Source organism: Hyperolius riggenbachi, chromosome 4, assembly GCF_040937935.1.
Source record: "Hyperolius riggenbachi isolate aHypRig1 chromosome 4, aHypRig1.pri, whole genome shotgun sequence".
In the NCBI taxonomy this organism is placed as follows: Eukaryota; Metazoa; Chordata; class Amphibia; order Anura; family Hyperoliidae; genus Hyperolius; species Hyperolius riggenbachi.
Window position 1 is genome coordinate 496,319,506 of NC_090649.1, and position 27,379 is coordinate 496,346,884.

Here is a 27,379-nt window from a genome sequence, read left to right on the forward strand (position 1 = left end):
TTTACTCCTGTAAGTACATTTCTTTGAACAATATTAATACATTTAAAATGTTACACTGTTTTGTTGCATCTTGCAATCCTAAGATAGTCTGCAATACAGGGAAGAATAAGAAGAAACTGTGTATTGGGCTTGTGATATTTAGCTAAAAGTTGTCCTGTATGCACATTTGAGAGACTTTGTCAGACTTATTCTTGCATTCTGGTACTTTGGTGCAGTACCTAAAGAAATGGATTAAGCTGTAATTGTGCTCTAGTCATGGTCGTAGATTGACACCCCCTTGTTGAACTTTTGGTAAGCTGAAGTGGAGAGAGGTCAGAAAATGTAGCAGCTGTGCCCCTTGACAACCACTAGGCCCCAGACACCTGCCTAAGTTGCCTGGTAAATGATCCTACTCTGAGCACCTACCATGAGATTCATCAGTGAGGGGAGCAGTTGTGGTTCAATATTTTACCGCTATTACTGCTATTTTAGACAACTTTGGCTGTTATATTTGAATATGCTGCTTTGCTTTTTTCTTTCTTTTTAATTGGTAGGTGGTTCTTAACCCCAGTGATCCAGTGCTTATAATTGTACTTGCTATCTTTATATACTATAATTTGTGTAGCTCTTTCCGTAAATCCATTTTATTTATCTAGAATTACATTTATTTTACAATGAAAGATGTTGTTACCATTTTTTTTTTCATTTGCTTGGAATATAAATAAACATATCTATTAAAAAACCTTTTTGCAGGACTGGTAATAAAATCGACATCGTGTATTAAGAAACATTTTATTAACAAAACAATAAATTCCACTTGCTTAGCATTTCCAGTAATGGATAAATTGGCCTTGCAACAAAATAAATTCATTTTCAATATCTATCACACAAACACAGTAAACTGGCTTTGGGCCTCTTGTTTTGTTTTTGGGGATTCATCGTTTCACACCTCTTGATTTTGTTGTAAAGGCAACACATAACGGAGTTGGAAATAAGCCGCCTCCTCCAGACTAAGTACAGCAACTATATGGGCAAAATAGAAATAAAAAATAAAAAAAAACTTCTACAAATCATAAAATGGGACTATCCTTTCAAAGAAGAGGGACCTGAAACATGTCGATGACCCTCATTCTAGGAAAGGAATGTCACAACATGGTGTTGAAACAAGTTAGCTGAAGTACAAATTTACTGTTCTTTCAGTATTTCAAATAAATCTATAACAATGACAGTAAAATATAAATGTAAATATGCTAATAAAATAATATATAATTCATATAATAAGTATTAATGAACAAATGACTGTAGAAGAAGAATTGTCTTGGCAAAGTAGACATATACATAGGAAACACCAACAATTGACATTGTAATTACTTAAAATAAAATACTTGATATAAAAGCCTTGTATTACTTAGCTATGTCAGCATGCTCAAATTATCATTTTGGCAAGTCTTATTTGGGTCATGGTGTTTACTGTAGAGCATTTTGAGAACGTAAATCGTGGTTGGACCTTTCACACATTCTGTGCAATACAGCATTAAATAACTTTTTTATCCCTGAGTACAGTTGACTTTCCATAGTGTCCAGATGGATATTTGTAGCAGGAAAAGTTATTTGATGCACCCTAGAACTCTCCTACAAGCTAGTGGTTTGGGGATTGATCAAAAAAAGCCCTTGCAACTGCGGTTCTAAAGGACTAAATGTATTTGGCAGCCCTAATAGTATTTTGTCAACTGCATTGTTATTTTTCTTCTCTGAGAGCTCGGGAGAACATATCTAGAGTTTAAGCATTATTTATAAGTTACCTGGTGAATAAAACAAGGTCTTTTGCTTTGTTGCCCCTGCTGTTTAAATTAATTTTAAATTCCTTCTTCCTGTCTATAATGTGCGAACATCCATATTCTTCCCAGGAGGCCTTCAAGTGAAGAGACTGAGTTCTCTTGAAGTGCCCACTTTTAGGTTAATATATTCTCTTTGCATTTCCTCATGAGTGATATGTTACTCTCAAGTCTTTTGCAGCAAGCTTAATTCAGCAATGCTCAAGAACAAATTTAATTTGTTATTTTGCAGAAACTTTCTTTACAACTCCAGAAATTGTGATGTAATGAAAATACATTATTTTTAATATATGGAAAAAAAAAACATTTCTTCTATATTACTCTAGTTATTCATTTTTAATATATTATTATTAATAAAAAAAAATCTTGTTTCAACTATGAGAATGCTAACTTTATTTTTTAATTTAAGTAAAAAATATGAATTTCTGTCTTTGTCAAAGAATATATTTGTTGGAGAAAGGGCACATAAATATATCATTTGCAGTGAACAAACTGCAGCATTTCCCAAACCCATAATAAACACGACCACCACGTCCAGTTTCATATTCAGGCATTTCAAATATATGCAAAAAATATGTAATACTTTTTTTAAAGTCCAATCAAGGTCCAATATTTTTAATTGAATATTATTTGTGAATACACATAAAATGTAAGGTGATAACTGATGTCACAATTAAAAAGCAAGAGGTACTTATACATAATTAGTTAACATAACGAATTAAGGAATACCTCTGTCAGTGACTTTTTAAAAAAATTTGTGGCCAGTATTAGATACCTTTACACCTTGCGGCCCAACATACTGGAACTTGGTTGCAGCGGAATGTTGGCTATTGTGCTGTATAATATTAACATTTTTTTACATTCATACACATCCCCCAGCGGCATACTCACAAGAATTTAAAAATAAAACATAAAAATTGGGTAATGGCGGCAAGAAACTGAAACATGTCTGTTGGGTCAGACATGAGAAAACTCTCTATACCTAGCAACACTTAGAACATTTAGTTTACCAAAAATGGCTGAAGAGCAGATATATTTTGCATTGTCTATACAACAGGCTATAAAACATCACTTGTCACAGTCCAGAAAGCACATATAGATGTGTTTTATATAAACATATGTAGTAACATATTAAGCGTGCATGAAAATTTTCAATGATTGCATCTATCCCTCTTGTTTTAATTTTGAAAAAGGGCCTTAAGTTCCGTATCTGTGAAAATAAGGCCTCCGTAACATACTTTTCATAACCAGAAAGGGGCTTTGTGAAAGTTTTTAAGAGTCTTCAGAAAAGCCAGCTATTTTAATCCGACCGTTTCCGCCGCTGCTTAGTTGCCCCATTGCCGCAATCCACAGCAGTCTTTAAGTTCGGACAAGTTTTTTGCTGGCATTCGAACTTCCATTTTGGAGTGGGCACAAGCACTTTGGCTGCATCCAGAATCATAGGTAGCTTCTGTATTTTTGTGTGTTTTAATTGTGCCGCAGTGTTGATATTTTTCCGGTTGAATTGTGCCACAATGTTGGGATTTTTATGTGCTTGAAGAATGCTTTGTCTAATTGTCTTTCCAAAACATTCCTGTTGCCAAAATCAGATGGGCAGATTATATGAAAACACTGTAGATCGTTGGGAATCTTCTGTGGCTCCTGTTTCTGGGAAACAAAACCATCATGTGCTCATTTTATATTTTTTTTCCATTTGTTTTACTATTTTTTTTAAAAACACTCTTGCCTTTCTGACTGCATTCCTTGTCTTCTTTTTTTTTATATTTTCAATGTGCTTCATAAAAAGTAAAGTAAATAAGTTTGTTAATTTTATGTCTCAGATAAAATGAAGACTATTTCTATACACGTGTTCGTTAAGCGGCTGGGATCAGACGTAATATTCCTTGTCCTTGTTTTTCTTATTTTTGTTTGAACTTTTAGCGCTGCTTGGTTGTTTTTCCTTGATCACAGCCCCATTGGACTGTGCTGAGTTACTGATGTAATTCCGACTCTCATCAACATGATAGGAGCCTTCATCCCTGTTTCGGTACTTGTACATGGCATAAAGGAGGATGAGGATGCACAGTGCAGCTGCAGCCACAATACCAACCACCATGCCAGTTGTGCTGCTTGATTCCCTGATGACCTCTGCTGATCCCGGAATCTCTCTCCCACCCGCTCTTGTTGGGTTTGCTAAAGAAATAAAGAAAAAAGACAATGGTTACTTCTGTGTTTAATTTAGGGGAAAAGACTACTACCTTAATAAAGAAAAAGACAAAGGCCTTGGTGTAAAAACTATTAGAAAACACAGGGCTACTGTCAGATGCGCCCAAAAAACCTATTCGAGGAGAGAGATGATTAATTTTCCTAAGAGAAGGCCTCCTGCAAGAAAAAAGAATCCTGGACAACCAGATGATCAGTTTGATTCACGCATCTCTCATTGGATGTTAATGATCACCCTACATAAGATCTAAACAAAACAACATCACCTGATGCCAAACAAAGAATCACAAATGAATGAATTATCTAATAAATCAGTCATGTCTATCCATGAAATCTCATCTACAGAAAATAATCCCTAATGACAAATTAGCAATTGACGATACTTTCAATAAAATGATTGCAATGAATAGAGGTGACACCTTATATTTGTCATTGGTTGCATATCTGTAATAACAATAGTTCATTGAATAAGAAATGTTTTAAAGAATTTTTATTTAAGTAATTTTTTTCATTTGTATTGTTTGCTACATTTATTTCCCCTAAATATTTTGTATTTAAAATTCAGTAAAATAAAAAATGTTACAAACTAATGTCACTTTTTTTTGTGGAGCTTCACCTGCTGAGGTGACTGGCCCATTTTGTGTCTAGTTGAAAATCATTCCTGTTTTACTGACATGTAGTAAAAGTAAAACGTCCACAGAGAACAACATGATTTGATTATTAGTCACCAAATCAGAAGGCCTTGCTTCAGTTATGTTAGAGACTTGTTTACTACTATGGTAATATAAGACTACATTAAACAAAACAAAAAGAGGAGCTACAAAAATGAAACATTAATTTGTAATATTTCATATGCTATTATTTGAAAATGTGTGCAATTTGTATTTCATACTATAGATGAAACCTTATACACAGCTTTAAATTATTTGCATATTAGTACCATGGCGCCACAGCGGCTCCCCTCTGTGAATCCCTCCACTGGCTTCCTATCCAGTCCAGAATCAGATTCAAGATACTGACCTACAAATCTGTCCACAAAACTTGTCCAACCTACATTTCCGATCTTACTCAGAGGTACACACCTAGCCGCTCACTCCGCTCTTCCAATGAACTTGCCCCCCGCATCACCCAGTCCCATGCATGCCTCCAGGACTTCTCAAGAGCTGCTCCAACACTATGGAACTCCCTACCTCCACCCATTAGGGCAGCCCCCTCCTTCAACATCTTCAAGAAAGCCCTCAAAACTCACCTTTTCACTCTGGCCTACTACCCCTCACGAGTGCTCTAAACCCACAGCTGAACTCTGGTTGTGTCCTTACCTCTCCCTCTAGATTGTAAGCCTTTGGGCAGGGTCCTCCTCCTTTTGTGTCCTACCTGATCATGCACCTCCATTACTGTGAACCCATGCTATGCATCTGAGTGAACCTAACTTGCCTAATCTCCATGCTCCATCCAGTGACTGACTAAGCATTACCTTGTACTCATACTGTGGTCTTTCTTGTATTCATGTATTGTCATTTTGCTGTATGTCACCCCTAAATATTGTCTGTAACCTAAACTAATGTCCAGTGCTGCGTAATATGTTGGCGCTTTATAAATACAATAAATAAATAAATAAATTAGTATTATTGTAGCTGTGATTCTGGCTATAATAGTTTAGCAATTAGTTTTAGTCTAAACTTATATAGCTGTTTACAATAATGCATAATATATACAATAACATTTTAAGAATGTATACAACAATGTTTAATGGTATAGTATTCTGTTGGAGAGGGCCCTAAAATGGAACCAACATTGGTTTTCTTCACTAGTCGACTTGTTAAGTCCATGCATTGGCATAGTGTGGGCATAGTGGAGGCGCTTGCTATGAAGTGCTGCGGCCCTGGTTTGGATTAAGGCCGCAATACTTTTCGCATAGAGTGTAAATGTTCTTCCCATGTTTGTGTGCCTTTCTGTTGTGGGTTTCTTCCCACTCCCCAAAGTTAGCCTTAGACTATGACAAGAAGACATAACTCTGATAGGGATTAGATGGTGATGATCATAATTACGAGTATGCAAAATTTCATGTAAGTGTTCACAATTACGCCTATATGTAATTACGATTTGTAAATTCAATTGATTTTGTATAGTCATTCGTAGTTTTGCGTGCAATTTCACATCATGTTTGTGTATTTTTATGCTGACTTTGGCAGTGAATAGCAAAGCTCCTATACATGCGATTGACATCAAAATTACTACATACGTAAAGGAGAATACTGGGTACAATTCAAAAAAATTATTTTCCAAAAAGAACTTGTAGTTTTTGAGAAAATTGATTTTAAAAATGCAAAGAAAAAATGGTGTTTGAACTCTGAAAAATGACAGTTTAAAACCATTTTTCTTTGCATTTTTAAAATCGATTTTCTCAAAAACTACAAGGTTTCTTTTTTTGACTTGTACCCACCATTCTCCTTAACATATGTAGCAATTTTCATAGTAATAGCATGTATGGGGGCTATGCTATTAGCCACCAAAGTCTGCAAAAACTATGCACAATTTCGTGAAATTACGTGAAATTATAAAATATTACTATTACATACAAAATGAATTACACATTTTTTTTGAAAATTTGAATTACGATTACATTGTGTAATTGCAAATTTCAATGCAAAATTGCGCGCATGTGAAATTTTGACCCGCCACTGTTTGTGAGTTCCTTTGAGGGTCAGTCAGTGGCAAGGCCATATATTCTGTAAATAACTGTGGAATATGTCAGTGCTATAAAAAAGGCTAAATAAATAAACTTGTGTTTTAGAATTACAAGTTCTCTAAATGTGACGACCACTAACCACTACTCTGAGCAAGCAAGGCTGCAGCCTCAGTTGTCAATAAGCTTTCATTTTGTCACTCAGTGTGATTGGGAAAAGGGGAAAGTTTCTATTAACAATGTAGCTTTAAAATGGAAACAAGGTAATGCATTTAAATGCTAGGCAAATCAATGTTCCACCTGCTGGAATTCCGCGCACGTGGCGCCCATTTCTACAATTATCTCACTTACCTATTCAGCCTTCCTGTGGAAAGCAGCGCTTTGATTGATGTTACCTACTGCCTGCTTTTCAAAGGGACTTTGAAATGGACTGAATAATAGTGTAAACCTGTTTTTGCCCTTAAAGTAGAATTAACTATCCAATTATAAGCTCAACAGAATTTATGTTCCCTTCCAGAATCGGGAATTAACAAAAAAACTGACGTGGTTAAGAAAGTTTCAAAGCAACATAACAACATGGTGCAAACTGTTTGAGAAAATACAACAAAAATATATACGCGTTTAAAAAAAAACATACAAATTACAAAATAACTTTTTTTTCCCCTTTTGGCTTCAGGGAAAGAAAAAAAAAGTTGAATCCTGTAATGGTCAGTGGAGGTTTAGCTGCCAATTTAAAGAGCTTGTACAGTTTGACAGTTTTCCCACTTGTCTTCTTCCCCCGACATTATACACACTGCTTTTGCATACAATGTAAATAAAGCATATTTACTACAGAAAAAAATATTCTGATTTTTGTGGAATCACATCACCTTTGTCTTGTCTCAAAATAATCCTGGTAATTTATATCCGGGAGAGTCCTGCATCCTCTCCAGAGCTCCACAATCCGGCTCCCCCAGTGGCTGACTGTTAAAGATCCTATCACAATTTACTTACTTAAAGAAACTCTAACCAACAGCTAATTTCTCCTTTCCCACAAGAAATCTTTACATTTTCTCAAAAAAATCATCGGAGGGATCTGTGTGGCTGATATTGTGGTGAAACCCCTCCCTCGGTGTGATGTCATGACAATGGTCCTGACAGTTTGCTATCTGTGAGTCTCGTTGTGTTGTGGATAATAACAGCTTTTTCCAACTGCCACGCAAACAATATCTCCCTCTGTGCATAGAACTCTCAGTAACGAACAGTCTGTACAGATCACCTGGGAAAACTAGATGTCACCACCAGTGATAAATATCAGAATGTAAATCAGGGAGAGGAAAGATTTTACAATGGGCAAATACTGACTTAAAAAAAATCTATAAATTAATATTGTAAAAAATAAGCAATTGTATTCATTATGTTTTTTTCTTCACTAGAAAGGAAAGAAAAGCAAAAGTGCAAGCGCTTTGGTGTGCCGGTGTAAACTAACCCAGGAATACATTTTGAAATGTTAGGGACTGGAAAAGCGCTGAGAAAATGCTTTTGGTGTTACACATTTTTCAAGCACTTAGCGATCGAAGTAGCACCGAGAAAGGACTTTTGGTGGAAAAGCGCCCCTAAGTAAGTCCACAAATAATTCAAATATCTTGCATAATGGAAAGAAAATATTTCATTCTTTACTCTCACACTGCTCACTCCGGGTATTCTCTGTCAACTGTCACTTTTCTGCAGCCAAAAAGATACTTAGAGAAAAACAACTCTTGAAAAGGGTCATATAATCTTTCATAAACCACCGTTACAGAGTCTGATTATGAGTTTTATTCTGTAACAGTTCAAAACACATTGACACATTGTATTCATCAGAATTGCTTATTTTCTCTTATTTTTTTTTGTGGCTTACAGCAAGCTGAAAGACAAAATTAACACAAAATACACTAACTCTAATTTCCAGTGTCACCCAGCCAAGGACATGTGACAATGGGCATTTCGTGTGCCATAGGCTCCATAAATAGGAGAGCTTGGGGTGGTCAAGGGACTTCAGTTTGTGATGAACAGACGGGGGTTAAAAGCAAAAAGTAGCTAACATTAGTGTCATTTATCAATAACCGATGGGGGAATAAACAGTGACTGGACAAGGTTTCCGAGCCTCTGCAATCATTTTATTATCAGTGTCTCTCCTCTAGAAGTTTTCTGAAGGGTCATCATTCAAAACCATCTACTGTTCCAGCAAAAAAACAGTGAGTTAGAGTAGCTATCTTTTCCTATGTTTGGGGTTTTGGAAATTTTGGGTGAATCTGCCTCTGAATATTTTTTTTAATTTGCCAAAACATTTTAAAGAGACTCTGTACTAAAAAAAATGCTCCTGGGGGTACTTACCTCAGGAGGAGGAAGCCTCTGGATCCTATCACAGCTTATCCCGTCCTCCTGTGTCCCGCGGTGGTCTCGCTGTGGCCCTCGCAATGCACAGCCGACAATTTGTCAGGCTGTACAATATTTACCTTCCCCGGCTCCAGTGGGGGCGCTGTTGCGGCTCTCGGCTCGGAAATAGGCGGAAATAGCCGATCCCAGTTGGGTTCACTCTACTGCGCAGGCGTCTTGCACAGAAGGACAACATACACACAGTGTCCTTGGCAAGCTCCAACCGATGACGTACTACTTCAAGGCAATGGTACGAATCATTATCATGACATCATGATGCCCATGTGAACATGTAAAATTCATGCGGATGCACCCCTTTTCAGTTGCTGGGAAACAAACATTTTTTTCCCTTAACTAACTGTTCTCATTCACTTTTACTTTCTTTTCTCATGACTGGCATGCGTGATAAGACCAAGACCTGCAGAGGGATGAATAGCAGCTATAATATACCAGAACTCTGCATCTGGATAACCAGCAGCAATGTTTTAAAGTCACTGTTCGGCATTGTGTGTGTGTGTGTGTGGGGGGGGGGGGGGGGTAAGGTTAGGCATAGGTAGGGGTGGTTTTAGGTTTAGGCATTGTGCAATGGTGCTTTCTGTGAAATCTCTTTTGCAAAACCTGTACTGTATAGGGAGAAGGCCCATACCTTTAAATCTAAACCCCTTGTAACAGAACGATGGTTTGTTTTGAAATCAGCAGTAAACATGTATTTTTTAAATGTTTTAACCACTTAACGACCGCCTAACGCCGATAGGCGGCGGCTGGTCTTAAAGAGACTCCGTAACAAAAATTTCATCCATTTTTTTCCCATCCTACAAGTTCCAAAAGCTATTCTAATGTGTTCTGGCACGTTCTACTATCACCATCTCTGTAATAAATCAACTTATCTCTCTCTTGTCAGACTTGTCAGCCTGTGTCTGGAAGGCTGCCAAGTTCTTCAGTGTTGTGGTTCTGTGATGCATCTCCCCCCTCCTGGCCCCTTTATGCACACTGCCTGTGTGTTATTTAGATTAGTGCAGCTTCTCTCTGCTCTATTATCTTTTACAAGCTGGATAAATCCTCCTCTGAGCAGGCTGGGCTTTCACATACTGAGGAATTACATACAGGCAGAGCTGTCTGCACTCTGCAGGAAGAAACAGCCTGCAGGGGGAAAGAAACACACAAATGATCTCTTGAGATTAAAAAGGAAGGCTGTATACAGCCTGCTTGTGTATGGATGTATTTTCTATGTGTGGACATACTGTACATCAACCTACTTCCTGTTTTGGTGGCCATTTTGTTTGTTTATAAACACACTTTTTAAAACTGTTTTTAACCACTTTTAATGCGGCGGGGAGCAGCGAAATTGTGACAGAGGGTAATAGGAGATGTCCCCTAACACACTGGTATGTTTACTTTTGTGCGATTTTAACAATACAGATTCTCTTTAAGTGGTTTTACATGGAAACGCCCGTTCGAGCGGCCGTTCCATGTCAATCCACGGAGGGTGTCTCCGTGAACAGCCTGCGAGCCTCCGATCGTGGCTCGCAGGCTAAATGTAAATGTAAACATGCGGGTGAAAAAAAATCCCCGGTGTTTACGTTGCACGGCTGAAGCCTATCAGAGGCGGTGCAGGATGGATCGCCGTCCTGTACCGCCCATAGTGAGCAGGAGAGGGAGGGAAGGAGAGGGAGGGGGAATAGGGCTGTGGAGGGGGGCTTTGACCTTTGAGGAGCCCCCACTACACGCAGATAGCCGGCGGCGATCAGACCCGCCCAGCAGGACATCCCCCTAATGGGGAAAAAGGGGGGAAGTCAGGTTGCCCTGCTGCAAATACGATCTGTGCTGTGGGCTGGAGAGTCCACGCAGCACAGATCACGGAAATAAAGTGCAAACATCACATTAAATAATACAAAAGTAAATAATATTCAGCATATTATATTAATGCTTATTATGTTACAATTCCTTGGACAGAGGACTGGTGTTTGTATATTTGGGAAGCTCCGGTATCTAGGCAACCGTTGAGTGTTTGGAAAGAGAAGTTTCCACTATAAAACCTGCAGTCCATTGTGTCACTAATCTGGGCTTACTTTACTATGTGTGGGGAAGACAGACTTACATTAATCTTTCCTAACCAGCAGTAGGCATATTATGAGGGTATTATAATACATAATCCTCCCAGCACATACAAAATAAAACAAAAATATGAAACAATTTATCTAACTTCCTCCTCAAACCATTAAGGAGAGAACCCGCTGTTTTAAAACATTAACATAACCTACAAATTGTGCAATAGCTAATAATTATACTGGATTAGACCTATTCTTATTTCTGTTTCTCACAAAATCAGTAGAGATTTTAGTAGTTCATTAGGTAACCATCCAACTTACGGGGGCCACACTATATACAATTTTTTAATCTCTTTTCAATTCAAGATTTACAATATTTTTATTCTGATTGATTGCAACCTTTAACCTCCTTAGCGGTATGCCCGACACTGTGTCTGGGATACCGCCAGCTGTCCTCAGGAGTTCTCCATTAAAATGTTGAGCGATCGGATAGTTCTTATATCTTCAGCTAGCACTAGGCTAGCTAACAGTGGTGGTCGCATCCTTAGATTACGTCTGATCCCACGATCGCCGCTAAATACATACCCCCCTGGACCCAGCGATCGTGCAGCCTCCCGGCAAATCTCCGGTCCTCTCTATGGGGAGGATCGGGTATGCGCATGACATTATGACATTGGCGACGTCATGTTCAATCCTCCCCATGAAGAAGAGCGAGCTGTCTGGAGAGGCTGCAGCGATCGATGGATCCAGGCGGGCAATGTATTTAGCGGTGATCTGGGGGGATCAGACGTAATCTAAGGATGCGACCGATTGATCAAAATTTTAATGGTGGACTCGTGGCTGCAAACCCTTTGACGTGCATACGGCCCAGGAGGTTATAAAAAATCTGACCAATGTACCACACACATGTGCTCAATTGTTCACCAATGCTGAAAAAAATGATTGAAAACTCTAAGAAAATTGCTTGAGAGTACGTATAAGGAAATTAACAATATATTCTACACCATTAATTTTTTATAAAAATTGATCAGAAAATCCACCACTCGTGATCAACTTATCTCAGATAAAAACGAAAAATCCAATCGTATTTCTGCTCAAATAAAACAAAAGCTTTTGATCCCTTTGGGAAATCTGATTGTTTTTGTCGAATTGCCATAAAATCTGATTATTTTATTGTATCGTGTGTTGCCACTCAAATTAAAAAATAAAAGATTGATGCCAATTACATAAGACTTGTGATACATATTATATAGCATACATGTATTATTTTACTTTTCAGATTTAGTCATTTTTATGTCCGCTCTCTGGTGGAGTGTACCTCCATATTCTGGCTGGCATGTTTCAATTGTCAGCCAGCTCCTCCTCCAGCCCCTCCCTCTTGAATATGCTTATTATCTGTGGGAGTGTACATGTGCGAAACTGTTTGCCTCCCTGTGACCCTGTGTGACCCTGAGCATTGTTATCTATTTAAATAAAAGGTGAAATAAAGATCCAGGGGGGACTTGAATACCACTGTGACCTGTCCAGGGCTCTGACTGCTACACGAGTTCTGTGTGTCTTGCCCTTTGACCCCTTCCTCTTCCTTTCCTTTTAGGAGAGTCCAGCAGAGGAGAAGAGAGTGGCTTATCAGCTCCCAGCATGACTATTACTGCACCTGGTACCTTCCCTTGGCAGCATGTCATGGGGGGGGGACTAAATACACAAATAAAGGAAAATATGCCTTGTTATTAAATATGTTTTTTTTAAAAAAAGAACTTGAATACACCCCCACCCACAAAGTAAAACACAAATAAAGGAGCAATGGGAGTAAATGTTAAAATACTTCCACTTTAACTCAAGAATGTCTAAAATGTAGATTCACAGGACTGCATAAGATCCCAATCATTGATGTTCTGAAAATATTCCCGCAGAGAGACTGCATTCCAGCTTAATGCCGACATTACAGCATTAGTCACAGATTTAAAACCTCTTTTTGGTCACTTTTTATAACAACGTTTTATTAATAATAAGGAAGGAAAATTACAAATTCAAACTCCTGCAGAGCTTGTGAATTGAAATTAATATAACCGTGTTATTTTATAGGCGGGAACCGTTTTTCTCGGTTTTGCTCAGACCAAGGGCTTCAAATGACATTTAAGAAAAGAACATCGCTGTGATTACTTGTAAGAGTATATCCAAGCAATGTTTCTGTTGTCTTCTCATCCGAAGAAATGATGTCAGATTAGACAAAAGGTCATTCGCTGGTGAAGGAAAGAATTAGATGTCGCCAATATTCTAATTGTGTATCTACTTATTGATTCTGATGTACCAATGAACATTTCTGGGCCCCCTGTAATCTGGCATGACATGTCACTGTGGTTGAGCAAAGGACTTCCTTCCTTCTGTCTGGGCTAAACATATTATTTATGTGGCTCTCCACTGGCTGTAGGGATACAGTGCATTACAACAACAACAACATTTGTAAAGAAATATATTCCTGTAGGACCCAAAGCGCTTAAAGCGGTCTAACACCCAGCATTTCAACTTTGCTTTAAAAGATTGCTTACAGCTTAGAAACTATTATGCCACATTTTTTTAAGCAGAAATTCACTGAATGGGTTAAACATGACATTTTAGTGTTGCATTTAGCTAGAAATCCGCATCCGCTGAGGTTTAGATACAAATGTATCATGTTTGGAATGCAAATAAACCTCTGAAAACCCTGTCTGGAAAGCCCTCTGTGCTCTCTCAGAGAGGCTTTTGTTTATTTACATTCCAAACATGATACATTTGTATCTAAACCTCAGCAGGGAAGCAGATTTCTAGCTAAATGCAACACTAAAATGTCATGTTTAACCCATTCAGTAAATTTCTGATTAAAAAAAAATCTGGCATAATAGTTTCTAAGCTGTAAGCAATCTTTTAAAGCAAAGTTGAAATGCTGGGTGTTAGACCGCATAGTGGTGCATACAGGGGGAAATATTATGTGATCATAAATGCCAGACTGAACAGGTGGCTTTTAAGTTTTGATTTAAATGTTTGACATGTTGGGGCTGTCTTGACTGAGTGTGGAAAGGTGTTCCAAAGGGTAGAGGCAGCATAACAGAAGGCTCTTGCTACAAAGGTCTTTAGTTGGGCTCTGGGGGTTCGGAGAGAAGTAGGGATGAGCTTGAATTTTTACCCAACTAATTTCTACAGCAAACTATATGATTTTTGGGTTTATTTTGTTTTTTTTTACTCAAAACGTTTGTGAAAACACAATGGAATTTTTGCAATATACAAGTTTCCTTCTTCCTTTATTCCTTTGGAGTAAAATGTGTTTTTGCATACATTCCCATACATTTTCGCACATATACTGATGTGTTGGAAAATTTGTTTTATAATGTCCATAGACTTCAATGTATTTTTTGAAAGTTGGTCTACTCATGCCCATATATTTTTGTGAAAATTCCCATTTCTGTGAAAATGGGGCGTACGTGGATGCACGCTGCCTGTCATTTTGGAAAAGGGTGAGCCGAATGTTGCACCTTCCTAGTCCTACTTCCTAAGGATGGGTGTTCTTTACACATGCAGAAGGTGGTTACTGTTAGCAACCTGGGTTTGTGTTTTTGTTTTCAAATAACAATAATACTTTTATAACGCTTTACTCCCTGGGGACTCAGAGCACTGTGACCTGCGTTATGAAGTCTCAAAGGCTCGGGGAAAAGAGGTGAGTTTTTAGCCTTTTCTTAAAGCTGTCCAGAGAGGGAGCCTCTCGTACTGACTGTGGAAGTGAGTTCCATAGAGTAGGGGCTGCCCATTCATTTGCCAAACATACTACAGTATATTGGGTGTCTGCCCTTCTTTTGTGTTTTTTCTGCAAGGTTACTTGACCCACCCACATTAGGGAGGTGTCTGGAAAGCAATTATGAATATTGATTTGTTTGTTTTTTCTTTGTATTTAAAGGGATACTGTAGGGTGGTCGGGGGAAAATGAGTTGAAGTTACCCGGGGCTTCTAATGGTCCCCCATAGACATCCTGTGCCCACGCAGCCACTCCCCAATGCTCCGGCCCCTCCTCCGGTTCACTTCTGGAATTTCAGACTTTAAAGTCTGAAAACCACTGTGCCTGCATTGCCGTGTCCTCACTCCCGCTAATGGCACCAGGAGCGTACTGTGCAGGCCCAGTATGGTCTGTGCCTGCACCATGCGCTTCTGGTGACATCAGGGGAAGCCAGGACACGGCAACGCAGGCGCAGTGGTTTTGAAGTCTGAAATTTCAGAAGTGAACCGGAGGAGGGGCCGGAGCATCAGGGAGTGGCTGCGCGGGCACAGGATGCCTGCGGGGGACCATTAGAAGCCCTGGGTAACTTCAACTCATTTTCTCCTGACCCCCTAAAGTATTCCTTTAAAGAAATACCAAGGTAGTTAAAAAATGAAACTAACTGATCAAATGTTTCATATTGCTTGCAAATTAAACCCAAGGCCACCCACCAACGACCTTGTGTCAAAAATCACTTGAGTCCTACGTTAATATCTCAAAGCCCTTCATCTCAGAACAATTCAGTCTATTGAGTGTATCTGATACAGCAAATCACTTATCAATCGTATCATAAATACTTTTTTTTTTCCAGATACAAGCCAATTGTATTCCCTTTGTCCCTCTGAGTAACACATAATCCAGTGAAGTTGCTAAATCTACCTGCTAAGCTCCCACATAACCAGTTGCTTTCTTAAAACAGCGTATGAATAACACATTTTGAAGCTAATTATCACATTTCCATTATTTATCTGCTGTTCTGTCCTTAACATATCCCTCTTGCCAGGATAGGCTCTGTTCCTGAAGTATATTATAAAGAGCTTTATAGAGCATTATGGGAGTAAGCATATTCAGGACTTTCTTGTGCCCAGGAGCGTAACAATAGACCCTGCAAGTGATGCAGCCATGGAGGAGTGGGGGCAGAAGCCACAGGGGCCCCCATGGTGGGGGGAGAAGTTTATTTTCCATGAGCTGAGAGACTGACAGCTAAAGGCACAGAGAGAAAAAACTTTCTGCTTTCTGCACAGTTGTTCTAATGACTGCATCTGCTCAGCCACTGATAACAAATCATGCAAAGTTTTGTAGACAAAGATTTGTAGGCAGTCCCTATTCAGCATGCAGAAGAGTCTTGTGTGCAATGCCCATCCCCCAATCTCTCTACCCCTGCCCAAGTGCTGTGTACTGTAGTGATGCTTGAAGAGTCTGGGCACAGAGAGAAAAAGCTTTCTGCTCTCTGCACAATTGTTATAATGACTGCATCTGCTCAGCCAAAGTTTTGTAGACAAAGACAGTCCCTAGTCAGTGTTCAGCAGGGTCTTTTGTACAGTGCTGTTCTACCCCCAGCCTCTCCACCCCCTTCCCAAGTGCTGTAAACTGTAGTGATGCTGGAGGACTCTGCAGAGCCAGTTCTGCCCCCTGCCTCTCTACCCCTCCCCAAGTCCTGTGTACTGTAGTGATGCTGGAGGAGTCTGCAGAGCCAGTTCTGCTCCATCAGAGAAGGAAAGAGCGAGTGTAATAAGCTGAGGCTGGGGGCACACTTATCTGTTTGTTTTCTGTACACCATGTGTGTCTGTATGTGTGAAAACATGCATGTTTTATCACAGAAGCTAATGTAAAATGTGTACAGTGCTTTACTTCTGTCTTTTTTATCTGCATGGGGAAAACACATTGAAGTGTGCACTAACCAACCAAATAACATTGGCTCTCAGTTTACCTGTGCAGAAAGCGGGGGAGGGGGGGCCATTCAAAGTTTTGCAGGGGGCCCAGTGATTTTTAGTTACTCCCCTTTTTGGGCCACTAGGGTCCATTACATCACCTGGTAGTCAGTGAGTTAAATTGGAAGTCATAAAGTGGTCATGTAATCACAAGGATTAGCAGCTAAATATACATTACATGTTACTTCACATTGAGTCAAGCTGTTATGATCTCAAAGATCTCATCTTCTCTGTAAATTCAATCTAAGGTCGCCAACCACTGACTTCATATTAAAAATTACTTTGCAAATGACTCATGCCCTACATTAATATCCTAAAGCCTTTTGTCTCCAAACAAATAATTCAATTAAGTGTATTAGCCCATTGTAGTCCTTTTGTCCCGTTGAGTGACAAGGCCTCAGCTATCTTTCACCACGCTGAACATTTCTTTCAGACTCAATGCAGTGCCTTATTCAATAGCTGACGTTCTTTGTGCACGTCTTGTCCCTGTTTCTCTGTAGATAACAATTCTATCTTTTTTATGGATCAAAGTTTTTAGCTTAGCATGCTGTAAGTGAATTACATTTCTTTTATCTCCGAGTTTTATTATTGTTTGCCTATATTTTAAATGAAGCATAAAGAAGTGTCATTCTGAGCTTATCTGGTCTACAGTCTAATGTCAAAGCCGTGTTTAAGCCTCCATTTCATTTTATGTCCCCCTTTTATCGGCAGCGTTTTCTTAATACCAGCAAGAAAAAAGATTTCCTTGAGTTATTTTGTGTTTTAACATTAAACATATTCTTTGTGTACAGAGTGTTTATTATATTGCGTATTTAGAGAGCGCGTCTATTCTTAGGAGAGCATTATATAGAAGCTTTTTTGTTTATAATTCTATAGGCCACTGTGGCGTAAATAGGTTTAAAACGGCAGGAGTCAGTAATACCTCCACACAAGACACCTTAGTTCAAAATGTTATCTAAATTGTCATTATGAAATAGGTTTAGACATTTAGAGAGGAAACAGTTTATAAGGACATTAAGCAAAGTTTGTCTTAAAGTGAATGGGAACCGCATTTAAAACAATGAGACAGATACTAACCCAAGGAGAGGGAAGGCTCGGGGTCCTATAGAGCCTTCCGACTCCTCTCCTGGTCCCCTTGTTCCAGTGCTGGCTCGCCCGGTAGCAGTGTTTGACTAATTTAGTAGTTAAATACTGATTTACCCGGCAAAGGAGGCTTCAGAAGTCTTCAGGGAGCCCGAGTGCTCCTGAAGAAGGGCGGCCCTGTACTGCGCCTGCGCAAGCACGCTCTCTTGCATGCTCACACCTGTGCAGTATGGAGGACACGGCTCCCAAAGACTTCCAAATACCCTTTCAGCAGGGGATTGAAACGGGGAGGAGCCAGCACAGGATAGAGGGCACCGAGAGAGGAGACGGAAGGCTTCATACAACCCAAAGCCTTCCCTCTCCTTAGGTAAGTATTTGCTTCATTTTTTTTAATGCGGTTCCCATTCACTTTAAACAAGTATCCTAATTTAAACACAGTAGTTTATTGTCACCTACACTAAAAGCAGCATTGAACAGTTCTTTTATGAATTCCCATCCTCAGTTCACACCTCATTTCATACTGTCTAGTGTGATCATTGCAATGAGTATGATTAGGGTCTTGCTGACGTGTCGTAAAACTCTGTCTAGCCCTCTCTCACTGGAGGGAGATCATTTGTGCTGCATTTGTGCCATAGTGAGTGTGTGTGTGTGTGTGTGGGGGGGGGGGGGGGAGCTTGGTTGGTTCCACTTTTGGGATTGCATCATTGATTTCATTGGAGGTTGTTGCATTCATTCTGCCACCCTGTAGCTATACCCATCCTTCCTCCTGATGTTACATTCTTTACTAACTCATAGCTCTAACGTCCAATGTCATACTCTCTGTTAAGACCTAAAAACCTAACCAACCCTTTCTTGATAAATTCCCCCTTGCTGATTTCTAACCTTTTTCTCTCCCTCTTAAAGAGACTCCGTAACAAAAATTGCGTCCTGTTTTTTATCATCCTACAAGTTCCAAAAGCTATTCTAATGTGTTCTGGCTTACTGCAGCACTTTGTACTATCACAGTCTCTGTAATAAATCAATGTATCTTTCCCCTGTCAGACTTGTCGGCCTGTGTCTGGAAGGCTGCCAAGTTCTTCAGTGTTGTGGTTCTGCTATGAACTCCCCCTTCCAGGCCCCTCTATGCACACTGCCTGTGTATTATTTACATTAGAGCAGCTTCTCTCTTCTCTCTTATCTTTTACAAGATGGATAAATCGTCCTCTGAGCTGGCTGGGCTTTCACATAGTGAGGAATTACAGACAAGGGCAAAGCTGTTTGCAGGAAGAAAAGAGCAGCCTGAAACTTCAGTGCATGAGAGATGCAGGGGGAAAGAAACACACAAATGATCTCTTGAGATTCAAAAGGAAGGCTGTATACAGCCTGCTTGTGTATGGATGTATTTTCTATGTGTGGACATACTGTACATCAACCTACTTCCTGTTTTGGTGGCCATTTTGCTTGTTTATAAACAAACTTTTAAAAACTGTTTTTAACCACTTTTAATGCGGCGGGGAGCGGCGAAATTGTGACAGAGGGTAATAGGCGATGTCCCCTAACGCACTGGTATGTTTACTTTTGTGTGATTTTAACAATACAGATTCTCTTTAAAGAAAATTAACTTCAGGGCTCCACCCTCTCGGTAAAGATAAGCCTAAGTTTGTGTCGGTGAGAAATCTGTACTGGTACTGATGGAGGCTGAGCCTAGTGTTCTCCTACTCACCGCTTCCACTACCTGCTGCTCCATTGTGCGCAACAGAACATATAAGAGGCTGTAGACTAGCGCAAGCTTCTACAGAACTCAGCCCCAAACTGCAGCTTGAGAGATCGAGTCCGGATTCCTGGAGACGACAGTAATTCACCTATTTTTCTAGCACTTGCTGCACTCTGATGCTCACCTTTTGTCATCTCATTTCCTGGCTTCAGTTATTATTCTTTTTATTTAGTATTTATATAGCAACAACATCTTCTGCAGCGCTGTACAGAGTAGATTGTCTTGTCACTTAACTGTCCCTCAAAGGGGCTCACAATCTATCATGTAGTGTATGTATCGTAGTCTAGGGCCAATTTAGGGGAAGGCCCGGGAAGCCAATGAACTTAACTTTATGTATTTTGGATGTGTGAGGAAACCATAGTGTCCAGAGCAAACTCATTAGTGTTGCTCGGATACTCCCGATCACGGATTCAAATAAATCTGGTCACAGCAGTCCTAAAATCCGGATAAGCCGTGATTGTGACCCAAATTTGAAACTGACTTACGAATTAGAGTTGGATTTTAGTTGTAATTGCCTGTAGAATCCATGATCAAGGATTAAACTTTAACGTTAATAGCAAAGCTCCCATACATGCTACAATCACCAAAATGGCATGGATTATAAAGGTGATCAGTGGCTACAATTTAATTTTTTTTTTTAAAAGACCTTATAGTTTTTGAGAAAATCGAATTTAAAGTTTCCAATGAAAAAGTATTGGTGATTAAATACTGCCAAAACTCACCGACTTTAGTTGTTACTAGCAAATCCCCCTTATATGCTATAAACACCACATTTGTAGGATACATTACGTAATACAGTGGGAACAAGGAATTTTTTTTTCAAAACGACCTTATAGTTTTTGAGATAAACAATTTTAAAGGCTTAAAGGAAATTTCAAAGGAAACCGTATACATGTACATGCGGTAAATACATTAACTGTCATGTACCACATTTAAAGAAAATCTGAACTGAAAATTAAAAGTCAAAATAAGCATACACAAGTCATACTTTTCTCCAGTGTAGTCTACTCCTCAATCTCTTTCTAGTTTACTGCGTCCTGTTTGTCCACTGTGATCAAGGAAATTCTCCGTCCTCCATTTTGAAAATGGTCATTACCCATAACAGCTTCCTGGTCAGCACACTGTTAAACTGTAACATTGCCCACTTGAGCCATAGGGAAACATGGACATTACCTGGCACATCAGTTGTCCACTCAGCTATAACTGACAGCAACTGATATTTTACTGACAGCAACTGATATATTTCAGTTCTGACAAAATGTTGTCAGAACTGGAAGGGATGATTGTCAGAAGAAAATGGTGAGCTTCTGAGAGGAACTGATGGCAAGGTAACTATGCATTGTTCATTTAAAGTTATCTCATGTGTTTATTTTAAATAATTTTACTCAGTACAGGTTCCCTTTAAATGTATACTATTTTCCTTTGAACCTTTACAATCCATTATCTCAAAAACTATAAGGTCTTTTCGATTTTTTCCCTTGTTCCCACTCTTCTACTTAACATATCCTGGAAATGTGTTATTTATACCATGTAAGGGGGCTTTGCTATCAACCGCTAAAGCCGGCGGCTTTTCAACTTATAATCACGGATATTTTTTCTGTGATCACGGCCATGAACATGGGCCGAATACTTACAATAACGGCTGAATTCATGATTGACGATCAATTCCCGATCACGGATTGGGATCACGATGTCGGATAGTGAAACAATGCTCGTGAATCCCAGCTACACCGTGATCACGGATTGTATCCGAGCAACACTAAAACTCATACAGACATGGGGAGAACATACAAATTCCATGCAGATAGTGCCCTGGCTGTGATTTGACCTGGGGACCAAGCACTGCTAGGCGAGAGTGCTAACCACTTCACCACTGTGCCGCCCAATAGAATGTCAGTAATATTTTCTCACCAACAGTTGAATTTTTTGATCTACACAGTGACAGGCCTTAAAGTGAATGGGAACCATATTTAAAAAAATGAGACAGATACTTACCCAAGGAGAGGGAAGGCTCTGGGTCCTATAGAGCCTTTCCGCTCCTCTCCTGGTCCCGTTGTTCCAGTGCTGGCTCGCCCGGTAGCAGTATTTGACTAATTTAGTCAAATACTGCTTTACCCGGCCGAAGGAGGCTTCAGAAGTCTTCAGGGAGCCCGAGTGCTCCCGAAGAAGGGCGGCCCTGTACTGCGCCTGTGCAAGCACGCTCTCTTGCACCAGCAGTCAGAGGCGCTATTCGTGACCTTGAGACTATACTGTGTACTCCTATCTGTTTATTGCCTGTGGAAGCGGGAACATACCCGTGAAACGCGTTGCACTGTTTGCTTTGGAGTATATTAATAAACCTGTTGTCATAAAACTGACGGTATCTTGTCTGCTTCGGGGAGGCGAGTCCACCACCACCTCATGAGGGATTTTAAGCCTTTTAGAACCTTTTATCCTGCTGGCACCTCTGTTCACTCTTACATTATCAATATCCACCCCTGGTGGAGGGGTTGATCCCCATTTTTCCTTATCTACAGAGAGCGACTTCTAATCCTGAGTGAGGACAGGTCTAATCTCCTCTGCCTAATGAGTGGTTACCTAGGCGGTAACCCACGTTTGTGACTATATACATTATATACTTTTCATTTCCAACCCCTTTTTTTGCATACTACACTATATTGGGCTCTCTGTATTTTCTTTTGTCTTTACGCTCTCTTGCACGCTCACGCCTGTGCAGTATGGAGCGGCACGTCTTCGGGAGGACACGGCTCCCAAAGAATTCCAAATACCCTTTCGGCGGGGGATTTAAATGGGGGGGAGCCAGCACAGGATAGAGCTCACAGAGAGAGGAGACAGAAGGCTCTATACGACCCAGAGCTTTCCCTCTCCTTTGGGCCTGTACACACTGCTGCGCTTGCGTTGCGTTTTTAAAAACGCATGCGTTTTTAAAAACGCAAGGTCTTTTGAAAAAGAATGAAAATCGTGATGACTTGTACACACTGGTGCGATGCGTTTTTAAAAAAACGTAAACGCAGTGCCTGCTGCGCTTTTTTAAGCGCAGCGCATGAAAAACGCATTAAAAACGCATGCGCTTGCGTTTTTTGCCTGCGCTTTTCAGAAGTCAGTATCCCAGAAGACTCTGCAATGTCCTGATTCCTGTTGAAATGTAAACTAGAAAAAAAAGAAAGGATTCTTTAGCCAATCAGCAATTACAAGAAAAACGCAAACGCACAAAAAACGCAGGCAAAAGCGCATGCGTTTTTAAAACTACAGGCACTTTAAAAACGCATGCGCTTGCATTTTGCCTGCGTTTTTCAGTGTGTACAGGCCCTTAGGTAAGTATTTGTTTCATTTTTTTTTTAAATGCGGTTCCCATTCACTTTTAAGAACGAGTCAGTTGAAAGCTTATTCTCTACTATATTTCAAGATCATTGTTTATAAATGCAAAGACAATCTGGGCTCACATTTTTCTCCAGGTATTACTGCTGCTCACCATTGTGATAGACAGGTTTCAGCCCAGCGGTATTTCGGGCTAAAGCCGGCTTTCTACACCCAATGAGTATCAATATTTGCTTTTTCCTGCTTCTGGCTTTGCGGAATTGGTTTTGCACATCGATTTTTACATCTAGCAGGTGGCCTACCTTTATTTAAAGCTTGTCCTTCCTTAGCATGCTGTGAAGTTTAATTGGCACGGACAGTATCATCCCGTTATTATCATTATGCAGCAATAATGATCATACGGCTGGGTTAGCGGCTATTAAACGTCTTGCAGGCAATAATCACCGGGATGCTATTTTGGTAGCAGTCAGCATTAGGCTGGCAGTTCTAATCCATGCATATAGGAGAAGGCTGGGAATGGTGCTGAGCAAGGCAGCATATAGAAGGCATTTATCGTGTTCACAAAGGTAAGTATGGCTATTGATTTCCGCAAATTACCCAAGATTCTGTGTGCAAACTTTAGATAGCATTGTTATGGTTCTCAATGGGATGCTTAAGGGTGTGAAGCGGCATAATGAACCTGAACTTTCCGGAAATGTAATGCTAATGGAGGCTGATGCAATGTAATCTTTCCTGTGCTAGAGTTTACCATAAAGTGGCTGTGTGTTTATTAAAAACAGCACGGTGCATCTAATATTCCGAACCACACTGGAAGAGGTCACATGACCCCTGGCGGAAACTATCATATAGATAACATCTCTACAGATTTCATTGTCAAGGTAAAACAAAAAGAAGATGAGAGAACTCCAGCAAGGAGCCAAAAAATATCTTTTATTCTGACTATTCAAACTGGTGATGGTGGAATAAATTTCACAATATACGGGTGAAACTCGAAAAATGAGAATACCGTGCAATAGTCCATTAATTTCAGCAATAAAACTTAAAAAGTGAAAAAAAAGATAGAATATGGTGCAAAAGTCCATTTATTTTAGTAATTCAACTTAAATGGTGAAGCTAATATATGAAATAAACTCATTACCATACACGGTCGGAAACTCGGAAATGCCAATTTTTGGTTCTGCGGAAAATCCACTTTCCTCCATTGCAGATTACTGCTGCAGATTCCATTTTCCGTTACTGATTTCCGCATTCTGATGCAGAATTTCACAGAAATTTCCGCCGACTTTGACATCGATTTTCTAAAAAACTACAAAGTCTTATTGACGAATGTTTTTTTTTTCCTTTTGTTTACACTCTTCTGTTTAACATACCCTGCAAATTTGGTGTGTCTAGCACCTATAGGGGGCTTTGCTATTAACCACTAAATTTGGCCACTTTTGACTGTAATGTTAAATGCAGAAAATTCATATTATCTGATATGCAGAAATTTTAAGCCAATCAGAAGTCTCAGAATGAATAAGCCAATCAGACAAGGGATACATTTCCACCTAAATCCCCATTCTTTGACTGGTTTATTAATTCCGAGTCTTCTGATTGTCATATAATTACTGCATATCCGATAATGCGGATTCTCCGCATTTTACATTACAGTCAAAAGCCGCTGACTTTAGCGGTTAATAGCACAGCCCCCATAGGTGCTAGTAGACACACCAAATTTCCAGGGTATGTTAAACATAAGAGTGAGAAAAAGAGGAACAATTTTTTTTCAAAAACACCATGTAGTATTTGAGAAAATTGATGTGAAAGTTGACGGAAATTTCTGAGAAAATGTCTGCGGTTTCTGCGAAAATACACCTACCGCAGTTGTATTACTGATTTCCACATTCCGATGCGGAAATGCAATTTCCAATCGGAAATGCGGAACCTGGAAAATCCAAATGAGCACCCCTCCTCATTACATGCAAAGCCAGATATTTCAAGCCTTTATGTGTTATTATTTTGATGATTATGGTTACAGTTTATGAGAATCCCAAAATCAAAATCTCAGCCCATTGGAATATTGTGGAAATGTTTAATATTCTCGGCTCAAAGTGTCCGACTCTAATCAGCTAATTCATCCAAATCACCTGCAAAGGGTTCCTATGTGATATATTAGTTTCATCTTTTAAGTTGAAATACTAAAATAAATGGGCTATTGCATGATATTCTAATTTTTTGAGTTTCACGTGCATAATTAACTTCTTTGGGATGGGAAAATTGCAGCTAGCAAATCATCGTACAATTACCACAACTGCTGGTTAACTGGATCATTCCTATTTTCTTGTCTCCTGGGTGGGATTAGCTTATATGGAGACATTTTTACTCACCACCACGATACTTAATGAGAAACCGTAACCAAGAATTGAACTTCATCCCAATCAGTAGTTGATACCCTCTTTCCCATGAGAAACCTATTCCTTTTCTCAAACAGATAATCAGGGGACTCTGTATGGCTAATACTGTGGTGAAACCCATCCCACAGTGTGATGTCAACGCCTCACAGCACTGAGGTACTGACATCACACTGTGTGAGTCTTGTTGCATTGTGGGAAATAGTAGCTGTTTCCAACTGCCAATAAAGCAAGCAGCATCTCCTTCCAGTGACATCACCTGCCATCAGTAAAATGTCACCATGTGATAAATGTCAGAATGTAAATCAGGGAGAGGAAAGATTTTACAATGGGAAAACACTGACTAAACCATTTATACATAATTATTGCAAAAATGAAGCACTTTTTTATTACATTATTTTCTCTGGAGTTCCTCTTTAACCACTGGAAGGTAAAGTCAGTCTCCAAGCACAGATCTAAGCTTACCATCTTGACAGGTTTGTAATCAGGGTTTCTAGATGTTATTTTATTTTGTGCACCTAAAATTCCGAAAAAAGAGGGATGACCTGAAGCAGCTGAGTTGGTGGAGTTAAAACTGTTACTGTGGACACAGAGGCTGCTGTTTGCTGTGACCAATTATTCTACAGAAAATTAAAATTAAAGAGAACCTTAACTGAGAGGGATATGGATGTTACCTTTTAAACAATACCAGTTGCCTGGCTGTCCTGCTGATCTCTTTGGCTGCAGTAGTGGCTGAATCACACCCTGAAACAAGCATGCAGCTAATCCAGTCTGACTTCAGTCAGAGCACCTGATCTACATGCTTGTTCAGGGGCTGTGGCTAAAAGTATTAGAGACACTGGATCAGCAGGGGAGTCAGGCAACTGGTATTATTTTAAAATGAAAAATCCATATCCTTCTCCGTTTAGGTTACCTTTAATGTGTTTACAGGTGTGGTATGATGTCAGCATACTCCTATTCACAAATTCTCAGAGTTAGATCCTACTTGGCTAACACTAATGTTGTTATTGCTGTAAGCTACAGCTGGACATTCCCTGCTCATTCTCTCCCCTCTCCTTTATAGGACACAAGGAGCTGCTCAGTTGAGAGCCAATCAGCATATCGGTAAACTAATCTGGGGGAAACTCTCATCCAAAGTGATCACAAATTATAGTTTCGGGGAATATTTGTCTTAGTTTTTACATAGTTTAAGCAGGCTTAGTCAGGAAAAACACTATCTTCACATTTCTAATTAACTAATAGACATCCATGGCTACAATTACTAGGTAATGCCTAATGATGTTGATCCAGGGATTTTATCTGATTGCCATCTGGAGTCGGGAAGGAATTTTTCCCTTTAGGGGCTAATTGGACCATGCCTTGTAAGGGTTTTTTCGCCTTCCTGTGGATCAACAGGGATATGTGAGGGAGCAGGCTGGTGTTGTACTTTATACTGGTTAAACTCGATGGACATATGTCTTTTTTCAACCAAAATAACTATGTAACTATGTAACTATATAGTTAGTCTATCTGTCCTTTACCCAGAATAAGGTCATGTTTGTGAAAAATATACAGCAGCTAATGTGGAAAGCAGCCATCTTGAATAATTATGTAATATTCAGTGCAATTTGTATGCACAACACTGTAATTTTCCTAAATGTACAACTTTTTCTCGGCTTGGCTTGCACACAGATTTCCCGTATAGAAATGATTCTTATATCCTGCAGTCACAGATAAAACAACCATCTGTCCAGAGCATGGAAAGCTCACTGCTGCTCCTTCATATGGCTCCCAGAACTAAAGTAAACCTAGTAACCCCTTTGGGCCCTCATTTTTGTAAAGAGTTTATTCTTAGACCTTATAAAAGCGTGGCTAACATATTGGAGCGGAGGCAACATTTTGACTGTAGTTCTAATTTAAGAGCAATTATTCCTTAAAGGGATACTGTAAGGGGGTCGGGGGAAAATGAGCTGAACTTACCCGGGGCTTGTAATGGT

The 27,379-nt window shown here is 39.6% G+C and overlaps 1 protein-coding gene across 5 annotated transcripts in view; it reads right to left on the reverse strand.

Moving 5' to 3' along the window:
• Positions 1–757: 757 nt before the first annotated feature.
• The window catches only part of LOC137504537 (neurexin-1-beta-like), a 483,008-nt gene continuing 456,386 nt past the window's right edge, over positions 758–27,379 (reverse strand). For all 5 annotated transcript variants that reach the window (XM_068233085.1, XM_068233083.1, XM_068233082.1 and 2 more), the window contains one exon: positions 758–3,986. In XM_068233085.1, coding sequence (XP_068089186.1) covers positions 3,682–3,986 — 305 coding nt within the window. In that variant the 3' untranslated portion in view covers positions 758–3,681. The remainder of the gene's footprint in view (positions 3,987–27,379) is intronic.